At 47.2% G+C, this 22,885-nt stretch overlaps 1 protein-coding gene across 1 annotated transcript in view; it reads left to right on the top strand.

Moving 5' to 3' along the window:
* LOC149362061 (growth hormone secretagogue receptor type 1-like) overlaps positions 1 to 22,885 on the top strand; it is a 170,568-nt gene that overhangs the window by 99,641 nt on the left and 48,042 nt on the right. The window contains exon 2 of the mRNA XM_089568216.1: positions 19,846 to 20,129. Within this exon, the coding sequence (XP_089424342.1) occupies positions 19,846 to 20,129 (284 nt within the window). The remainder of the gene's footprint in view (positions 1 to 19,845; positions 20,130 to 22,885) is intronic.

The following is a 22,885-nucleotide window of genomic DNA, read 5'->3' as shown; positions in this document are numbered from 1 at the left end:
CCAGGACTCCAGCAGCGCCGAGACTTGATCGGAAGCCTCGGACCTGAAAAGGCGGTGGCCTTGATGGTTTGGGCTCCCTTGAAAAAGCTATAGACGACACGTACACATAATTGGACGCGAAGCTTTCCAAGAATCTGTCAGTGCCGGTCGGTGGATGAGCTTCAGCTCAAGTGCCATACGGAAGCTGTCCGCTAACGCCTTAGCACCCACGTGCGCTCAGCTCTTTAGGATTTCGAAATTTCCATGGGCTGTGAAGATTCCGATGCGGCCGTTGGAGTGGGTTCTAAGCACTCTACAGTACTCACAGGGAAGTTGTACGCTGCTCGCCTTCGAGGGACACGCAGCAGATTGGGTGTTTGTGAGCCAGAAGTGGAAAGGACGCGCAGCCTGGGAGATTTTTCAATAATACGAAGCCCTAGCTCGGTATACTAATACCTACTGACATCTTTTCTACCTCTTACCCCAGGCACTCCTTACTGTCTTTTCCCGTACAAATTCTGCTATCACTCTCAAAGAACAATGGGACAGTGACAGAATTATCTCATTTCTCTGTGTCCGCCGAAGAATTTATTTCTCCGAAATCGGGAAATACGCGTTGGTCTTAAATATATGCTGGACTGCCCGTGATAAGTGACTCGCATGTGACGAATTCTTTGTGGCCTATGGGCACAGATCTGTTCCTTAAAATTTTCCCCCAGAACGTTGCGAACATAACCAGTGTGAGGGCGTTGCTGGGGCTAGACGACCACGGGCCAGGCTTGCGTACTTTAGAAGACAGCCTTTATTGCGGCCAACTCATATTTACAATAATTACACGGGGCATGAGCTTGAGAGGGGCTAGGAAAGCGCACCGCATGGCGGGCGGGCTACTACACAACACACTCGTCGTCTCCCCAGCTCCGAGCGGCAGCGGGGAAGGCGTCGTCACTGGTATGGTGGCGCCATCTGTGAGGTAGTGGCGAACTGGATGCTTCAGAGGAGCTGGTACCTCACATCCGGCCCCACTTTGTCATCAAAGTCGCTTTTGATGAGCGCAAAAAGGAAAGTAAACTCTGAGCAGTGTGGGAAATGGCAATGTGGCAAATGGCAACTAACAATAGGCCTGGCAGGTTCACAAAAACACTACAAATTAAAGGCAAAGTCAAAGGCAAAGACGGGCATGAATAACACTAAACAAAGCCAAAAAGTACAAGCACAGCACTTTCAAATGTCCACTTCATAGTCCTGGAGATAGGTGGGCCGACGGCACTTTACGGGACGCTGAGTGCTCAGCACTGAAGTACTTTCGGCTGCAGAGTTAATTGTCGAACTGCTGGTCGACTGCTGCAAGTTGGGCGAATCGCACTGCTGAGGGCCCGCAAGCACATCTTGTCCAGTGGACGAAGGCAAAGCCGGCAATGCGTCCTCTAGGCCTCTTGTAGGCAGGGGTGGTACATAATGTTTCATTTGCGACACATGCACTGTTCTTGGCTGAGCTGAGTGCTTGGTGGATGGGCTGGAAACAGGGATGGCTCTAAATGTAGCAGGCGTAAGACATTCCACTAGGCGGTAGATGCCTTTGAAGCGAGGGGACAGATTCTCAAGTCCCTGTAGCACAGGTTGTTGGCGGCGGATCCACACGAAATCACCAACACTGAATGTACTATCGCGCTCAATATGAGTTGCAACGCGCGGTCATCGACCGGGGCTCGTTCCGTGGTGTGCCTCCTCCAAACAGCCGCTCGGAATTCTGGGAGAAACTGCTGTTCCAGGAAACAACAGCACCCCCGCTCAGGAAATAGTTTCTCCCAGAATTCCGAGCGACTGTTTGGAGGAGGCACACCACGGAACGAACCCGGTCGATGACCGCGCGTTGCAACTCATATTGAGCGCGATAGTATGTGGGCGGTGTGTTCTATCGTAGATGCTCTTTCTACGATGTTGAGCTTCTTCAGAGTTGGCCATGGCTTCAGCACGAAGTGCTTGAACATCCAGAAGGCGATCCGTGAAGGAAGAGTTGCTCACTGGACGGTGGCGTTCCGCTGGTAGTCTGGGTATGTACCCAAAGAGTAATTCAAATGGACTGAAGCCAGTGCTGGCATTGAATGCAGTGTTTACAGCGAATGCTGCTTCCTCTAATGTAATTTCCCATGATGGCTTATTTTCTGGGGAGACCTTGCGGAGGACTGATAATAATGAGCCATTGCTGTGCTCGACGAGTCCATTGCCTTCTGCTCTGTATGCTGCAGAGTAGTGTATTTCAACCCCATGAAGGTGCATGAAGCGGACGAACTGAGAAGATTCAAAAGCAGCACCATGATCCGAAAGGCAGTGGTCAGGTGAGCCAAAGCGATAAAAGACAGAATGTAGATGTTCAATAACTTCTTTTGCACTTGTGGAGCGAACAGCAGCAGGCACCACGTACCGTGTTGCAAAGTCTATGACATTAAGGATGTAGTGAGCAGTCTCTGTGGGCGGCATCATGATGTGGTCTATCACGATAATCGAAAAGGGCACATCTGATGAAGGCATTAGTCCCACCAACATTCTTTGACACAGGGCGGTTATACATCTGACATGTTTGGCAAGATGAAACATACTCTTTCACATCGGTCGCTAGTCCTGGCCACCAGTATCGGTCTGCCAGTTTACGCAGTGTGCGGTCAGTGCCCAAGTGACCTGCACAGTCGTGCATTGAATGGAGAATTACTGGACGCATCTTTGCAGGAACAAATATAGTGGTAGGTCCTGTGGATGACTGCTTGTACAGAACTCCATCTATATCCACTATGTCTTCTGAAAGACCTTCAGCTATGCGCTGCCGTGCTTCTGCACACTGGGGATCGTCTTGTTGCAATTCAGCTAATGACCGATTGTCAGAGAAGACAGCAAGTGACAATCGTGAGAGGTGGTCAGCAACCGTATTTTGCCGACCAGGCCTGTGCTCCACGGTGAACTCAAACTCTATCAGGTCCATAAGCATGGATGTGAAGCGGCGTGACGGTCGAACGTTTGCGGTGAGACAGGCAACCGTCCAGTTGTCAGTGATAAGACGAAACTTCTTCCCCAAGAGGTAATGGCGAAACCGTTGTGTCACTGCCCAATGCACGGCGATGCACTCCCATACATTGCTGTGGAGTTTCTTTTCATCTTGGGTGAGTGCCCGGCTGGCATATTCTATGACTACTTCACGGCCATTCTGAAGCTGAGACAGCACAGCACCCAGGGCGGCAGCAGATGCATCGGTGGACACCGTTGTTGGTGCATTCTCACAAAAATGGCCTAGGAGAGGGGCTTCGGTAAGTGCTGATCTAACAGCCTGGAAAGCGTGTTCACATGACTCATCCCAGTACCACTGTGGTGCCTTGACCAAGGAGAAGAGAGGCGCCACAATCTTGGAAAAGTTCTTGATGAAGCGGCGATAAAAATTGGCAGTTTGCACCCACGACAACAGTTCCTTCTGGGTCTGGGGTTTTGGAATGCACAACATAGCACCCTAGTAGCACGCTTTGTTGCCTCAGTGTGGCCACAACGTTACCTTCTAACATTGCCTTAACGTGGCTAGCGTCCTCTTTTTGCCACGTTAATGCAACATACACAAGACAACGTTGAGACAATATTGCTCCAATGTTACATCAACTTTCAGTCAATGTTAAAGCAACTTCTGGAGACAATATTAATGCAACATTGCTACAACATTTTCTTAATGTTGATACAACTTTTTATTCGCACACATGCAACATTCCCACGACAATGTTACTACAATATTGCTGCAATGCTGTCATAATGTTTCAGAAACATTCAGACAGCATTCTAAATTACTGAAATATTTCAGCGACCAATAATGGCTGCTGCTCAATAAAGTGATCTCTTGAAAGACTAAACTGTGTACAATGGCATCATCATACCAGAATGGTTACAGCAGCTTAAGGTCACAAGAATGAGCAATTGAGCATTACTCCTTGCTACACAGTAATGCGGTGCTTACTATAGAATACAAATACAAGACTGCACTGCACAACACATTGTTTTTCCATACTTTCCAGACCGCTTACTCTAAATAAATCCTTAAATGTTACATTCATTAGCTCTCTACCAGTGCTCCTATCGTTTAGATGCAACAAGATTCCATGACATGGTTATTCTGACAATTAGACTGATTTATTTAAATAGACAGAAATATAATTTCAAAAAAGGAAGCAGACTTATAATACACTCAACATTTACACAAACACATTGGCATAGCTTGAAAAATGCAACACGTGGGCTTACATTTTCACGGATATGATTTATTTATTTACTTCATAAAGAAACTTGCAACAAATCTAAAAAAAAACAGCTGAGAAGGGTTGTTTTGTAGGCCAGTTGGTCATACATATTTCAAGAAATGCTTCGGCGCGGCAGACAAGGACAAAACGTTAGGGGTGTGCGAATATCAATTTTTTCGAATACGAATACTTGGCTCCGAATATCGAATCGAATATCGAATAATCAAGGGCAGACGCATTTAACCACTACAAAACTATCTGAGCACCCAAGAACATCACAGTTCAACTACCAGTGATGAAATGAGCACAAAAGGTGTGTGTGGCTGCACAAAAAGTATCAAAGTCTCAAACATTGTTTTTAGAAGAGTGGAAATATCTGAGAAGATGGCTAGTACAGAGCACTGATCAAAGCTAGCTTGCCATAAGCACGAAAGCGCGTTGCTGGGATGAACATAAAAGGTTGTCGTGAAGGTAAACCGGCTGCTCCACATGGTCAGGCAGAAGTAGTTCCCTTCTAGCTGAAATGAATTCTCCAGCCAAAGAAAATGCCCTCTCAATTGGCACTGAACTGGTACGTATTACGAGGTATTTCGTGCACAGCTCTTACTATACCAGCTTCGCAGGCATGGCCACAAAGAAGCTCACCAGCGTAGTCAGCTACTGCATGGCCCAACGTTGCGCATTGCTCCGGGCGCCGCCATGTTGTTATGTCTCTGTCGATAGCACTTGCGGACCGAAATGAACGCCGGTGCTCGCAATAAAATATTCGGCTAGATACGAATATTCGCGTCGTGTCGAATATTCGAAACAACACGATTACTTGGATTTCGAATCGAATACGAATACTAAAAATATAATATTCGAATTATATTCGAAGATTTCGAATATTCGCACACCCCTACAAAACGTAGAATAACACCACAGAGCGCCAACTAACAACTGATTTTATTGGAACCCGCGTCAACGAATATATGCTTTGCGCTCATCAAAGACAAAAGAAAAAAGATAACATGCAGTGAAGACAGCATTAGGCAAAAAATGATCAGCACCCATGGCACGTGTGGCACACGCGTACTTCGTCATGCCCCAAATCTAATCATTCTGATAGGAGTTCTCATTCTCTCTTGAGAAGCGTCACTGATGGATGGCTCACGCATGTGCTTGTCCCCTAACGAAGGATGACTGCTGCTTCAAAAATTTCTCTTTGAAGCTTGTCTTGTCTCTGTGGTGTTATTCTACGTTTTGTCCTTGTCTGCCGCGCCGAAGCATTTCTTGAAATAAAAAAAACAGTACACATGTGAGCTACTCGGGAACAAGAACCAGAGCTAATGTTTTAAACAGTTACTAGGCACATTACCATAGCATGAAAACGTGCACACACCTCTCAACTGGCATGTTATAAATACAAAACACTTGAGTAAACTATTTACACAACAACAGCACACCTTGAAAACATGCACCACCTGGACTTTGTATTTCCCAAATACTATAACACATTCATTTTGTGCACAAACTTGCAACAAATAAACAAAGTAGCAGTTCAACCTAGTTGGCCATTCAGAAACAAGGAGCAGAGGTATTATGAACAGCAGAGTTAGTTGTTGGGCTGGTTAACATCACTGATTTAAGTGCATAGTTTTCCAGCCCTACGGAACACACACACACAGATACATGAGCCACCGCGGTGGTTCAGTGGTTATGGTGCTCGGCTGCTGGTCTGTTAAGACACGGGTTCTATCCTGGCCGCGGTGGCTGCATTTCGATGGAGGCAAAATGCTAGAGGCCCGTAAATGCAATCTGCATGCAAGAGATCTAAAGAATGAGGACAGGTTCCAAACTTGTCAAGCACTGCAGTGATTGTACAGAGATTTTCAAGATCCTTAGCAGAAGCAGACCACAAACCACATGTGAAGCAACAGAGACGCATCATATTAAAAAAGCTGGTTCACAATGTGCGAGCAATACTTCAATTGTATCATATAATGCAGATATGATGTTTCTTTCATAGTTTTTATGATAAAGGTGTGATAAGTTTGTTTTTTTCCTGCTGGGCTGGTCTGAGGGCATTTAAGCAGTGTCTGTGCCGTTAAATAACCAGTTGTCAGTGAGCGCTGTGTTTTATCCTTCTTCCCAACTTCAGTAAAATGGCAAGTTGGTACATACTTGAAGAAAACAGCGCAGCAACAAGCACAAGAGAGAAGATGGGGCAGGTGCTGACCAGCAACTGAAGGTTTATTGAAAAGGAACACTTAAAATATACTCACTTTACAACCAAGAGCGCACATGAGCTGCACGAACAACACCGATAAGCTATCAACTTCAGTCATGGTGGTCAAGATTCAACAGTTCACAGTCATGAACGACTGTCCGTCCTTGTTCATGATTGTGAACTATTGTATCCTGACCACCATGACTGAAGTTGACAGGTTATCAGTGTTATTCGCGCAGTTCATGCACACTCTTGGTTGTGAAGAGAGTATGTTTTATGCGTTCCTTTTCAATAAACCTTCAGTTGCTAGTCAGCACCTGTCTCATCTTCTCTCTTGTCCCTGTTGCTGCGCTGTTTTCTTCAGGTATCCTTCTTCCCTTCTTTGGTCATGCACCGTTGCACTGGAAAACTACAAATTTAAAGTACTGTCAACATTTGCCTGAACAATTTAGCACGTCTAAAATATGCTTGTCTTCTGGTAGCCTCCAGCTGCTCACGATGATGGTCTCTTCTAATTCATGATGTCACAAGCAAAGCTGCATCCCTGCAAAAAAAAAGAACCAGAAATTTCCTAATATAAGCATACACGTCTAATAACAAATCTTCTACACTCCTCAAGGAACACAGACATTGGACAGCTCTGTTTAAAGAACTTATGTCCAGTCACTTGGCTCAAACCAAAATAGTGAAAAAAAATGCCCTTCCCTGGCACCGCGAGCATATTTTAACAGCCTGAGCAACAAACTGTTCTGAAAGTGGCTAAAAAATGCATTCATTACATAAAAGACATCGACTATTCATGCCACCTAAAATTCCTCCAAAGCAAGCAAATAATTTACAAACAAAAATTCCCATTCCCGCACCTCACAGCAATGGCCAGTGCTGCTGTCTCGCTTGAATCTTGCCTTACAAGCGGACATACTCATGTCATCCATGGGGACGACCATTCAATTGCTTAAAACCACAAGGGCGTTTGTAGATGAAGGCGTAGCCGGCTGGAGGTGGTTGCACATCACTCCCTTTGTCTTCCCTCAATTGTGCCATGGCAGGTGGCCGACAAAGTAAACCGAGCAAAGAGGGCAGGCCCAGCCTATAGTCTTTTTCAGTCCCACTGCTGTGCACAATTTGAAAGGCAAAGTTGCTAACGGCCGATTCTTCCTAGGCTACATAAGCTAGATCACAAACTGATGATGGGTGCAGGGGTCAAGTGGAGGCAGCTAGCACATGAAAGAACTAATTTGGGGAATATGGGAGAGGCTGTCGCCCTGCAGTGGGTATAGTCTGGCTGACGATGATGAAGGATGATTGAATAACAATGAATATTTCACTTTTCTTACCCTTGGCGCAAATCGCTGCACAGTCCCAATAATGTTGGTTATAAGGGTATACATCTGATTGGGAATGAGAGGGCAAAGACTAGTATAATGCAGCAGCGTCAGTTTCGAGTGAAAGAATAAATTCTGGTTCCTTGCTTAAAATGCCGCTGGATTTATGCTACCTTCCAGTAGAATGCATGAGAACTGTAATAAGGCAGTAATTACTCATTGGCATCCACCCAAGCGCAGCCATACGGCTACAAAGGAAAGCTATACAGCTTTCTCAGAAACTTCGTAGTTAAAGAAAAATTCGTCCTGGTCCGGGGTTCGAACCCGGAACCACCGCCACACCGGAGCAGTCGCTCTACCAATTGAGCTAACCGGGACGGCAAGCTTATGGTAGGGCGAGAGCGAATTGATCACTAACTCGAAGTGGGAAGAGTGTTGGTCAAATGTTTAGGGGAATCCCCCAAGGTGGAGTAGATTTGTAATAAGGCAGTAATTACTCATTGGCATCCACCCAAGCGCAGCCATACGGCTACAAAGGAAAGCTATACAGCTTTCTCAGAAACTTCGTAGTTAAAGAAAAATTCGTCCTGGTCCGGGGTTCGAACCCGGAACCACCGCCACACCGGAGCAGTCGCTCTACCAATTGAGCTAACCGGGACGGCAAGCTTATGGTAGGGCGAGAGCGAATTGATCACTAACTCGAAGTGGGAAGAGTGTTGGTCAAATGTTTAGGGGAATCCCCCAAGGTGGAGTAGATTTGTAATAAGGCAGTAATTACTCATTGGCATCCACCCAAGCGCAGCCATACGGCTACAAAGGAAAGCTATACAGCTTTCTCAGAAACTTCGTAGTTAAAGAAAAATTCGTCCTGGTCCGGGGTTCGAACCCGGAACCACCGCCACACCGGAGCAGTCGCTCTACCAATTGAGCTAACCGGGACGGCAAGCTTATGGTAGGGCGAGAGCGAATTGATCACTAACTCGAAGTGGGAAGAGTGTTGGTCAAATGTTTAGGGGAATCCCCCAAGGTGGAGTAGATTTGTAATAAGGCAGTAATTACTCATTGGCATCCACCCAAGCGCAGCCATACGGCTACAAAGGAAAGCTATACAGCTTTCTCAGAAACTTCGTAGTTAAAGAAAAATTCGTCCTTTAACTACGAAAAAATTCGTTTTCTTTAACTACGAAGTTTCTGAGAAAGCTGTATAGCTTTCCTTTGTAGCCGTATGGCTGCGCTTGGGTGGATGCCAATGAGTAATTACTGCCTTATTACAAATCTACTCCACCTTGGGGGATTCCCCTAAACATTTGACCAACACTCTTCCCACTTCGAGTTAGTGATCAATTCGCTCTCGCCCTACCATAAGCTTGCCGTCCCGGTTAGCTCAATTGGTAGAGCGACTGCTCCGGTGTGGCGGTGGTTCCGGGTTCGAACCCCGGACCAGGACGAATTTTTCTTTAACTACGAAGTTTCTGAGAAAGCTGTATAGCTTTCCTTTGTAGCCGTATGGCTGCGCTTGGGTGGATGCCAATGAGTAATTACTGCCTTATTACAAATCTACTCCACCTTGGGGGATTCCCCTAAACATTTGACCAGCATGAGAACTGGTGTAATGCCCTCGCACAAAGTGCAGACGTTAAGGAACATGCACATGTTCTTCCAGAGAACGAAACATTCCAAAGTAGTGGTAATGACCATCGGTCATCACTGCTGGATCAGTATGCCTCTGCGTCTTTAGTAATTTTCTAGCATCCGTGGGTAACTCTGGGTGGTATGGCTTCAGCACTTTAAGCAGGGAATGCAGGTGAGAAGCAGGCTATTAATTACCCACAGGCGCAAGTCGTGCTCTAGACATTGAGTAGCGGCACCAGACTCAAATGTCATCCTATCTTCATAAACCACCAACTCCTTATTGTCAGAAATCCGCGACAACTCCTATGTTGCCCTTTCTATGTCAGAGATGCTGCTAGCGGTGCTAAAATCCGACAAGTGAGAACTGCGGCTTTCAACTGCGTCCTCGCCTGGCGCTGATAAAGAGGATAAAATAATATGCGATCAAAAGGCATCTTGATACTGTTCTGCTCATGTTGCGTACAATCTGCTGCCATGACCATTATCAAGCCTAACAACAGCAAAAAAGTTTTCTAGTTCGTCGTGAACAGCCTCTGCTGTTCTTCGGCGTCGTTGCTGAATGGACACTTGGCTTAGCGAACACTTCATTCTCTTCATGATACAACGAATGTAACACTTTATCAAACTATCACGAAGAACCAACACAAGTCACAGCACAACAATGGAAGTCTAGAAATCACTCACCATTGAGGTTATCCTCTGGGCAAGCCTTTGTTGTTTCAGCTGAATTCCAGTGAAACCACAACGAAACACAGCAGCGCGGGCACGGCGACCGCAAGAAAAACTGTGCTAGAAGAACAAAAAACGTGAATATCTTGCCACGACTGCCGCTGACACGCAACGCAGGTTCTCCGATGAGCGCGCATCGCAGGATTGGCTCTCGGCGCGGCCGCGGTTTGGATTTGTGATAGTGATCTCCATGGCCATTAGACTGCGGGGCGTCAGTGAAACCAGAACTAAATTTCTTCGGCAGTTTTAATTTTGTCTGCATGTTTAATTGAAAAACAAAGTACTTCCAGCTCATTAAAATATTTTAGATAGAAATGCATCTTTCTACATTAGTGTCACAGAGTGCAAGTACACTTGGACTGCTCACCATTTGCATACACACCACATGCAAACTTGCCCTCGAAGTAAAAATTAATAAATAAATAAATTAATACTGTCATGTTGAGTAGAAGTGATCTGGTACCGGCTTTTCTATTTGGGCTTCAGAAATAGCCGGAGAGTGCAGACAATTAACCTATAGCATGAATGTTATATCAATGCCATCGTATGTGGTTCAACATTTATTCATCATTTGAAAATATTGCTGCAATGTGAAAAGACCACTTTAGGGCAACGTTATCAGCATGTTGCTTGGTAACATTGCAGCAACATTATCTAATGTTGAAGAATGTTAGCGCAACATAATACAACATTGGCAATGTTGTTGCAACGTTGCAGTAACATACTGCGCTACTAGGGCACTGACTTTAGCTGGGTCTGGCAGCTTGCCCTCACTACACAATATGAAACCCAAGAAACTGATGGAGGGAAGACCAAACCGGCAATTGTCAAGGGACACTTTTAGGCCATTTTGCTGTAGAAGCTGAAGTACTTGGATGAGCAGTTCCAAAAAGTCTGTGAAGGACGATGCGAACACGAGGATGTCGTCCAAACACACTCTGACACCCGACCTTAAAGGAGGTTGAAGGTCTTGAAAGATGAGTTGCTTGGCACGTTGAAACGTTGAAGGGGCGTTCTTTAGTCCAAAGGGCATGCGTGTCCACATGTATGTCCCACTATGTGTGATAAACGCTGTCTTGGAGTAGTCTGCCGGTCGTAGGCTGACTTGCCAGTAGGCAGATTTCAGATCCAAACATGCAAAATAAGATGCTCCAGCGGCGTCTTGCATGATATCATCAGCATGGGGCAACGGGTGTGCAAAACTTGTGAGTTTGTTCAGTGGAACATAATTGACGCAGAGGCGCTTCTTCGCTCCTCTTGACACAATGATGACTGGAAAGGCCCACGGCCCAGTGGCAGGCAGGATGATGCCTTTACGCAAGAGCTTGGTTGTTTGTTCATCTAAGAACTTGCGGTCCTCTGCACAGTATCGGTATGGGCTTCTGCTGTAAGGCACAGCATTGGGCACTAGGTCGATGCAATGTTCCACACCTTGGAAATGGCCAATGTCATCCTCATCACGAGCAAATGTGAGATGATGATCAGAAAGAGCAGTAGCCAGAGTTATTTTCTGTGTCTCTGAGAGATCCTTTGCAACTAAGGCAGGAGGCAGGTCAGGATGAACTGTTACAGCTACTGTACCATCCGGTGCAGTAGTACCTTGTTCTGGCAGGTTCTTGCACAAGGGTTTCAAACTGGCTCCATTCCTGGGAGGGGCACGTCCTGGAGAGCCAGTGAAGATGGCACTTCAGTGCATTGAGCCAGGAAGGACTGCCGAAGGATCACTGCACATGAGGCACGTGGATAGAGCTTCTGCTGCGCCTTTATGACAGTACCCGAGGCAGGATGGTGAAGTTCGGCTGGATTTGGAGGCTCGAACACGAGTCGTGTGTTGCTGGCACGAAACCAATCTTCACCCAGTATCACAGGCAAGACATTGTTGCTGATGACGGCCCACTGGGGCCCACTGTAATCTTCAGGCAGACTGTACCTTCAGGATACACACTTCATCCACCAACGACTGCTAAGGGCTCATGTGTCCAAGGTATCAGAGGTAGATCTTTGACTGCTGACTTGGTAATTATAGTTACCTTGGACCATGTATCCGGAAATGCATCGTAGGATCCCAAGAGTCCGATGCTAGCTGTGAAGAATGAGCATTCCAGCTGAGAGCCATAGATGTCTTCGGAAGGGCTAGCGTGCAATGCAGGGGCTGCTGCGTGAAGTAATGTGGCGGCTGTGGCTGGCTGTTGTGTGACAGTCTTTTGTTTTGTGGGGCACTTTGATGCTAGGTGGCCTTTTTCATGACACTTGAAGCAAACAGCTTCACTCAATGACTGTCCTGGACGAAAGGCTGGAACACCATAACGTTCTGACAGGGCTGAGTACCGAGCTTCCTTTTCAGAAGGCGACAGATCCGCTATACGAGGACGATTTGGAGGGCTGGCAGCACGGGATGTAGGCGCACGGCTGGGCTTGGGGACAGCTGGAGGTGTTACTTCAGATATAAATGGCATCGAAGAGACTTGTCTGGAAGGCGGGCTGCCGTTATTGTCACTGTGAACGGTCTGCCCGGGACGATGAGCAGCGCTCCTTGCGATCTCCATATGTTGCATTGCCCGGTCAAGCTGTGTGCATATGTCAATGAAGTTCGCCACTGACGATGGACGTTGCGCTGCTATGCTTGTCGCTGTGCCTGGACTCAAAATACCTTGCAAGAGATATTCAATTTTTTGAGGCTCGGTCAGCGGCGCTGGACATTTTTCGATGACGCGAAGTTTTGCGTAGGCATAGTCGCGGAGAGACTGAGGGCTGGTCTGCACCAGGGACATAACTTGTTGCTGCCATTGCAGTAGCGTCAGTTCGTCGGCAAATGCGTCGAGAAAAGCTTTACGCCACGCATCCCAAGTCGGGAAATGCGCGCCAAGAGTCAGGTGCCAATTTTTTGCTGTCCCTCTCAACTTACTTGCGGCGATGAGGCGGGTTGTTTCTGGCGACCATGAAGCAAGCTGCTGCGTTCGTTGAATTTCTTCTATCCACATACGCGCACTTTGCTTGTGGCAGTTCTCGAACAATGGCAAGGTAGACGATACGTCAGGCATGGTTGTCACGTGTATCTGCGGCATGTAAGGAACTTGGTATTGCGGTGACGACGTTGGAGAAAATGGCATTCCAACTGGCGTTTGGGAGTACTGTGGCTCCGTAGCAAGTCCAGGTGTTGTTACGAAAGGCTGCGGTTGCCGCGGCGGCGAGAAAAGTTCTTGCGCTGGCATGGCTGTGGCATTGTCAACGAGCGGCTGCGCGGAAAAGTACAATGGCGGAGGCATAACGCACGAGGCTGCATTTGTGGCTGCTTGAACCTTCGTAGTAGGAGGAGAGGCACTGAACTGCACTCCAGGCGAAGCGCACATATAATGTTCATAAGACAAACTGTTCGAAGCAACTGGCGCAGAGGCAGGACTGGGCGCTTGCATGGGCAAGGCTGCACAGGCGTCTTCCAGGCACGCTGTGAAGCGCTGAACTAATTCTTCTCTTGACCCAGTAGCGTCGATTCTGCGGCGCATGAGCTCTCTCTGAATAAAGTCAGAGCTGAAGCACGCGACTGTAGCGGCGTCGACTTCGGCCCAATTGATGCCCGGCATGGCGCTTACTTCGTACGAGTAGACAAAGGCGTCGTCTAGACCAGCATGGCGAACATGGCGGGGGCCGAGAAACAAAGGCTGCGTCTAGTCAGGCATGGCGGGAGCGGCGTGCTCGAATGGCGAGGCTGCAGATTCTGTCGTCGACTGCGCCAAATGTGAGGGCGTTGCTGGGGCTAGACGACCACGGGCCAGGTTTGCGTACTTTAGAAGACAGCCTTTATTGCGGCCAACTCATATTTACAATAATTACACGGGGCATGAGCTTGAGAGGGGCTAGGAAAGCGCACCGCATGGCGGGCGGGCTACTAGACAACAACACACTCGTCGTCTCCCCAGCTCCGAGCGGCAGCGGGGAAGGCGTCGTCACTGGGATGGTGGCGCCATCTGTGAGGTAGTGGCGAACTGGATGCTTCAGAGGAGTGGTACCTCACACCAGGGTAATAATGAGATGGTGGATGAGCAAATTTATTGTGTTTTTTTTCACGATGACGAGTACATATTTTTTCATCATGGTAGACACAGCCTGGTGTTTAGGCACAAGCATCCTGTGTACCTTGCTGTCCTGTACCGTGGTTTTGCTGTGGCAGCATTATTTACGCTAACAAATTATGCGCGTAGGAAAATAAAAAGCGGAGCACTAGGTGTTGGCATGTCTATGCGTCGTATGGCCGTCCATGGGTTCGATGCGAAGATCAAAGAGTTGCTTCAGTCTCAGCCCCTGCTCCTCTTGAAGAGCGCGACGTTTTAGTTTCGCAAACTTCAAGCGGAAGGCATTTCTTCCGCCTTGATGTCCTCCTCCAAGCACTCAGCAGTCGGGACCTGCGGTTTTCACGTACTCTGGATTTCGTGTTCCCTGCAGCGCTGCAGGCTGTCTCGGATTTGTAAGTGTTTCTGAAATCAAATGCCAGATTCCTTTAATGCCCGGATGGAAAACACGCGCATGCGATGTGATACCACATGCTTTGGAGTGCAACGCATATCCATTGCTCCTCCACTTTCATTAGGCAAATTCAAACGTCTGTCACCACTTCGCGCACCCTTAGAGTGCGCAGTGAAATGCGAGTCGAACTCAAAGGAGATGCCTTCGACTAAGCGTGACAAGCTCAGCGGAAACCAGCTACCAAGCAACGAGAGGTTTTTGGTCGTTTAGTGCCCAGCTTTCGCAGGTCGCAAAGCAGAGATTGGGTCGGAGCGAAAAGTTCACAAACAAAACAAACTTTCGTAATTAAATTCAAAGGCGCCAAACCATACGCACACACACACACAGGAGAAGAAAGACGAGACAGAGCGCGTCTCCTGTGTGTGTGTGTGCGTATGGTTTGGCGCCTTTGAATTTAATTATGAATAACTACCAACTAGCCCAACAACAAATTCTTCTAAAACAAACTTTATACAGCAATGAGACGATACAGAGGATTTCACAATCACTAGTACAAACACATACAAAGTGATTAACAAAACAATGAAACTCGTGCAAAGTTAAACTCGAGAGAGAGTCTACAGTGCAAAAGGGATATTGCAAGTCAAGTGCACTAACATAAGAGGGAGGCAAACAAGCAAAACACAATTCGTTCACCGGACACTGCGACAGCCCGACGACCAGAGGTTCAGGACGGTGCCGCCCCGCAGACTGGCGCGCGCTGCCTCATTGAACCGCGGCTGGGCGAGTGGTGTGGTCCCGGGAGTCGAGCGGGCGCGCTTCACTGAAGCTTGAACGGCGGCTCGGACTAGTCGACAGCCGTCAGCGACCTTTTTATATAGGCGTGTTCCACGTCGGTCTGTTCTTCGCGCCAAGACAGGCGCGCACATACACACAGTATCGGCCGTGTAAGCGCCTTCTCGCGCCGGGCGCGCGTCCCCGTCGGTCAAAACGGCGAAAGTGGCTTCAAGAAGCTTCGAGAACTTTCCGGTGCGGCGCCGCCGCTGACGCACCAGTGAACAGGGGGAGGGTTTCTCTTAGAACACGCAAGGCTACGCCCTCTTCGTCGGCTTCAAGTAGATACGTCTCCGACATTCCAGAACAATCGACGTCATGTCTGACGTAATCTCTCGGCGCGCTGCGTCGGCGAGCGGTGGGGCCAGCCACACACACAAAGCTAATCGCTCTCCGGAGTTTCCTTCTCCCCTGTTTTACGACGCGCGGCAGCGAGAGCCGTCCACGCGGGGCTGTTTTTGTTTCTTTTTTCAAAAATGCGTTGAATTTTGTGACACCGTCTTATTCCGACATATCCTAAGGGTCATGCTTGCGTTTTTGTGTGCACGATGATTCTGTCCCGCGGTACATTTTCACGAAATGACAATGAGGAGCCTACAGCTATTTTAGGGCCTGTTAATCGGACGTGGTCTAATTGGCCATTTTGGTCTACAGAGTTAGAAACAATCTGAGCCGGATGGTTTAAGCAGCGAGTTTTACAAAATATATTAGTCTTTCTTAATGCCGGCTTTGTTGTAAGTTTATAGCACTGTTTGTTATGTGCTCTTTTAGCCTCCCACTTTCTGTACCAGAAACAATATACTAATTCAGAAAAGCACAGATGCCAACCGGCTGAGGATTGTCGACAGGGTTGTTGCTGTGTGGAGGGCTGTAATGCGGATTAGAAGGTACTTTTGTCCTTTTTTCCCGTCTTCAGCATGCGGCAATGGATTTAATACGCTCGCATCGAGCGTGAACGCTGTGGTATCGAAGGTCATATGGATATCGCACTTTTCGTGTTGCAGACAAAAATGATAAGGCCGGGCAAGTTGCACTTATTCAAACTGACCAAGTGAATACTTATTATAAATTGCGTCGCTATTTTTCAGCAGTCCTGCGACGCGCAGATATTGATGAAGTATTGAATGAGGGCATTGGACTACCTTCAGACATGGTAAAGTTGCACGAAAAAACCACAAGACAGGGTACAGACGAGCGTAGCTCTGTCAACTTATTTTATTGAAAGTTCGGAAACATATTTGAGCGAAAAAGGTAGAAATGAAGCATGCCCAGGAAGAAATATAGTCACACCATGCAGATAACAACGCATTATCTTAGAGCGTCTTATCTAGGAACGTTACCCGACTCTTGTATGATTCGGTCGGGCCCTCTTTTCTTTTTAAAGTGCGCTGTCATCAGTTCTCCCCGAGCTTCTATCACGGCTCTTGCCTAGATTTCTAATCTCTTTAAAAGTGACCAACGCCTTTTGCAGGCCCAGCAAGGCTTAAGCAAATTAGAGCCCTCCCCTTCGAGAATGAAAATTCATTCTTCCGCGCAGGACGTTCCACGCCGCGTCCAGTCTAGGCTACGCGCGTTTCCTCACAAGTTCTTGGTATCTGGTAAACGATTCTCGCTCTTTATTCCATGGACAGCCTGGCGTGCTTTTTGTCGTAACCACTTTTCTTGGCTCTTCCTCTGGTGGTACGGGGACGTAGTTTCGCCAGTTTGAACGGTGCTTTGAACGCAGCAGGCAACCTAAAATGACCAGGCGGCGCTACTGGCGCGCAACGTTCAGCGCCACCAGCGGCGGCGCCGAGCTACTCCGGGCGGCCGCCGCGGCCAGGCTGCTTTCCAAGCAGCCTTCAAACAGTTGAGAAAGGTGGTTTATGAGGCCGCGGTGATCGTTTTCGTAGGGTTTTAAGGTCATTATGAATCCTTTAGACAGTTTATAGATTGTTTATAGACTTGAGCAAGACATTTGGCTGTCTTCATAACGGTAGCACAAAAACTCTCATAATTAATTTTCGGGGTAAACCTCTTCAGCCTTTGAAATCTTATCTAGAGAACAGGTCACAGTTTTTATGGATTAATAATCGAAGGTCGTTCCCATTCTAATACTAAAAGGCGAACCGCAAGGGAGCGTGCTAAGGCCTCCTTTGTTTACCGCAAGGGAGCGCGCTAGGGCCTTTTTGTTTACTTTGTTCATAATGACATTGTGACCGTTTACGTAACTGTAAAGTTCATTATATATGCTGCTGATGATTGCGTCATTCTTCTTACAGGTTCCGATGGAAATAACTTGGCTCTTAGATGAAGCCAAGTGCTTCATAAAATTGGTCATTTCCTACAGTCTATGAGCGTAGAACTAGTCCCCAAAAACAAAGGTCACGCATTTAGGGGCTGGTAATAAAAGTTACCATAGAACATCCAATTAAATGTGGCTGACATGAGATCGAAGATACTCAGCACTACACAATTCTTGGCGTTACATTCCCCTGATATTTGGCATGGTATTTACATGTCGATAAAATATCTAAGAAACATTAATCTGCAACAACCGCAGTATTATCTACCCGCGTGATCCTCGCACTGAAAATAAAGCTTAATATATCGCGTTTTGTTTGCTTTACCAATTACGTATAGCATTTTGGTGTGGCTGACTACAAAAAACAAAATTTAAATGAAATTCTAGTTATATAGAGAAAGGCTGTTCTTCATACGTTGTCTTAAGTTCCTCTTTATATTTATTTGAGATATGTGCAAAACTGTAAGCGTAAACCACATTTATGAATGTAGAATTTTATGCTCACCTGCCAGCTTTCAGTCACTGGTCTCTTTCAGCACCACACTAACATCTAAACATCGCAGTGGAGGTCCAATGTTTTGGGGGAATCCCTGAAGGTGGAGTAGCTTTCCTTTGTAGCCGCATGGCTGCGCTCGGGTGGATGTCAATGAGTGATTACTTCCTTATTACCGCAGTGTTGGGCTCCAGAAAATTTCGATCACTTGGGAATTTTTAATGTGCTCAAAAATCCCCCAGAACACGGGCCTCTAGCATTTCGGCCCCGTTGAAATGCGGCCGCCGCTGCCATTGTCGAACTCGCGTCTTTCGGGGCAGTAGCCGAGCGCAATACCCACGTAGCCACCGCGGCGGCCTCGAGGAATTTTTGTGTTATATTGTGCTTTTGCTTTTTTTCATCCATCTGAAGGAACACATTTCCATGTTTTCAGAGGTCTCGCCTATGCTACGTTCTAAGGGTGGCCTGGACCTCGTCAATCTGTTTGACTACAGCGTTTAGACCAGGTGACCCATTAGAATTTCTGGTCAATAAACAATCTTGAATGTTCAGCGTTGTGGGCCCAACATTCGCTGCAAGCTTTTGGCCGACTATGTACCGCATTAATGTTGGCTCAACATCGGTGCAAAGTTTAGCGGCCGATGACGTCGGTGGCCGATGTAATACCGATGATCGGCCTGTCATTGATAATTGGCAGTTTCCACTTGAGGTACCACTGCTCACCATACCGCTTTTTGTTTCAAACAACTAAGGACTGAAGGGGCATTATGCCGACCCAGTTGAAAGATCAGATCCATCGCATTTCAGAGCGTTCACTGAAAAAATCGTCCTTATGGGGCAATGACCCACCCGTCTTGCAATATGGCAACACGAGACACTTCAGGCACATATTGTTACGGCCGTGGAACGCGAAGAGAGTGAAGTGCATTCGTTGTGCTATGCCCTGCTTGCCACGGTTGTTCGGCTGCGCCGCGCTGTGGGCTTTCCCTCTGAAAATGTTTATATTCACTGTTTGTGCTAGATATCTTCACGTTACAATGTATAAACTGCCCTAAGAGGGCTGTTTTTAAAAAGACACCATATTAACGTCGTTCAGACCAGCAGGCTGGCTCAACCAAGTATCGTCGTGATAAGAAGCACTCATTCTTTGTCCTTTCCTTAGAGACCAGAGGAGGAACTAGTCAAAGAGGGCTAGTGGGAGCAGCATATCTTTCCAGGATTCTTTTCTTGTTTCGAGATTGATCTCTGTCAAGCAGGTGGTGGCTGCTTTCTTGCACCATCCTTCCTGCTCACAGCGGTCCCGATCTTCACTTCTGAAAAACCCAGCAGCTCGCCAACGTAGGCGTGTTCTCGGTCTACATCATACTTCGGGATGTTCGTCGCTCCTTAGGGCGTAAACACGACTTTGTTAGCGCTGATCCTGTCGACGTATGTGAGGCCGAGACCGTAATAAAGACCTGAGCAGGCACGTTTACTGCTCAATAGCGTCTTCTTCTTTACGATTACATCGCCAACCGGCCCGCGCGCGATTGCGTGTGTGAGGGACCTTTTTTTCCAGCAGTGTGGAATTGCTGTGGCAGAAATGCTCCCGCAGTCAGCGATGTCTCTATATAACGCGCTCTCCCATGCAGGTTTACCGTCCTGGCCTGTGCCAGCTGCTGGTGTTCCTCTCGTCGGCATTCGCCTGCTGGTCCGTCTGGCTCACGGTGAGCTACACTGCCGAACGGCTGGTGGCTGTTCGTCGCCCCCTCTGGCGGCTGCAACTGGGCTCCGCCGAGCTGCTGCGTCCTCGCTACGTTGTGCTGGCGACGGCCCTGTTCAGCTTCTGCTTCAACGCGCCGCTGCTGTTCTTCGTGCGGGTGCAGAGCGAGCCGGACGAAATCGCCGAGTGCAGCCTGGCGCCGGAGTACGAAAAGTGAGTGCACAGGCGGGCAGGGAGACGTGGCACGGGGAGACGGGGAGACGTCCGTTCGTTTAGTCAGGAGCAGCTTGTGGGGGGTATTGATCTGAACTCTAGCCAGCTGACAGCTTACATAGCACTGAAGACAGCGGCAGTGAAAGGCGGGGAGGAATCAGGTTGAAGTGAAAGAACGCCGGATGTGGTCTGTCACAATCGGTAGCTAATAGCGATCATGAAAGGCAATAGCTTGTGATTGTTTTTCACTGCTCTGATATTGAGAAACATGCTGAATTTTGCTTATGCCGTGACTGCGATTGTAGCTATTAATTAGTTTGTTAAACACTTATCAACGGCCTTACATACATTACGTAACAATTATTCGGGGCAAACACTCAGTGGCCGCTGTTTCGAATTGTCACCCGACTTGTTCTGTTTAACTGGGAACGAATTATGGAATAGTAAATGACTTCTCCATAAGACACCTATGAAAGTGTGTTCTACTTGCGAATAGTGGATAATATGATGATGGTAATTTAGAACTTTGGTTGTTGAATCGCAGAATTTGTAATTGAGATTGTAGTCAAGCACATCTGGATATTTGTAAAGTCAAAGTATTAAAACGCACAGTCAAAATGAATTTTTACTACCTATGCGTGAGCTCACGTCTCTGCAGAGAGAAACACTATGCATTTCTTTCAAAAGCTAATAATTGCTGAACTATCTTTCCCCGCCAGGTTGACAGATTTATGATGTCACTGTCGACGATGCCACCTGCGTTCTCCACACTTAAAAAAAAAATGAATGCTGCAACTTCAGAATACGTAATGGTTCTAGGTGCACACGCAATTGACGCCAAGCCATTTAACTAGAGAGAAAATGAAATTGGCCGTAAAACTGCATCCTGAGAGATTGCAGTTAGTATAGTCAGGCCCGAAGGTAAAAATTAATTTAGGCAAATATACCTTTGTCTGTTTGTTAAATGATTGCTGAAAAATTCTGATGTTCTTCTTCTCCAGCCGTCAGGCTGTATTTTTACGACAAAACTGCATGCGCAAGCCAATCAAAATGCTTGTTAAGGTCCTAAAATGAAACTATCGCTATGCTACGGTTAGGAATTCAAGAGTAGATGGCTTCGGTTAATTCCATTACCACGAAATACGTTGACTTATTAAAGTTCAAACGATGTACTGAAGGCGTAATTATATAATTTTCATATAGCTATTTTTTATGCGCTCAGAAATTACTTCTTCGAAGCGCTTGTTTGCAATGCTCTACAACTATTACTTACAAAAAAAAAAATTCGGCAGTGTTTCGCATGACATGCACACTGGCTTCACTGGTATCCCTCTTTTCAACACGTGTTTTTCTATTGTTGCGTAAAGGAGCTTTTACCATAGAGAAAGGGATTCATAAAGAGCGGACACTCCCATAGTGCTCAGCGGGCCAGCTGAATGTAGCGCACCAAGCGGCCGGGTGAGACTTTCGGTTGCGGTTTCAAGCGTGCGCAGTTTCAATGCTAGCATGCACTACGGCATGACCGCCTTCATGGCACATTATTTCTGTCCAGTATAGGGCCATGTTAGCACCGGCCGACCTCTCCACATTAAAAATTCCTTTCTGCCCCTCCGCGGTGGCTCAGTGGTTACGGCACTCGGCTGCTGACCCAAAACACGCGGGTTCGATCCCGGCCGCGGCGGCTGAATTTCTTGAAGGCGAAATCCTAGAGGCACGTGTGCTGTTCGATGCCAGTGCACGTTAAAGAACCCCTGGTGGTCGAAATTTCCGGAGCCCTTCACTACGGCATAGCCTCATTCGCTTTTGGACGTTAAACCCCAATAAACAAACAAACATCAAAATTCCTTTCTCTCTCTCTGTCCAGCATGGTTTCCTATTGTTATCGATTTAATTTCGGTCCAGAAAGATGAAAAATTACATTCCGGGCACTCTTGACCGGCCATCAACGAAGCTGCGCCACGGCCTTCGTCAAACCGTGCCAATCCAGAAAAGGCGTTATTCACAACAGCGCACGAAACACGCACAAAAGGAGGGGAGAATCGAGAACACAAGCGCTGACTTCAATTGACATTTATTACGGAAACGGAAGAGTATATATACATCTTCGAAAAAACAAACAAATATAAACGGAATGCTGTTGTGAATAATGAACAAGTACCAACTCGCCCAACTTTCTTCACTCATCAGAAAAGACACCAGGTGTTTTGTGAAATGAACATTTATTTTGCTGAATATGAACACAAAACTGACGCAGTAGCGCTCGCTATTTGGCACATCGCTAAGCTCACCCCGCGCTTCTTATGAGTCCATTGTTACTGCAACACGGCTCACAGCAGTGGTTGTCGCTACCACCGTGCAACGTCAGCTGAAAAATACAATTTACAAGCCGGATCAAATCTGAAAAAGCTTACATAAACACCGTGCAAACTGGCTAAACGCGAGGAAGCGGCGAAATTACGAACAAGGATAACATGCTTTCATGAACCTCGCATGCGGACTATTTATGCACCACATACAATGGTTTACAAGCATTTCTCCTTTCTCCGACGTTATGATCTGTACCCCCCCCCCCCCCAAAAAAAAAAAAAAAAGCTCTAAGTTCCATTTCACGGCCCACTGTGCGTTTTGTTCGACAATTGTTGTTACCGTGACGGCTACAGCACGGGCTCTGAACCAGTCGCTCACAGTGTTTGAAGCATTGAGAACAAATGCGCGGGTACAATTTGCGTGCCTTTAGAGGCGTGGAAGACCATTTT

The sequence above is a fragment of the Amblyomma mixtum genome, chromosome 2 (assembly GCF_055824585.1).
Source record: "Amblyomma mixtum isolate Tamu chromosome 2, ASM5582458v1, whole genome shotgun sequence".
NCBI classification, from domain to species: domain Eukaryota; kingdom Metazoa; phylum Arthropoda; class Arachnida; order Ixodida; family Ixodidae; genus Amblyomma; species Amblyomma mixtum.
The sequence above is the reverse complement of the archived record's forward strand: the minus strand, read 5'-3'. Positions and strand labels throughout refer to the sequence as shown.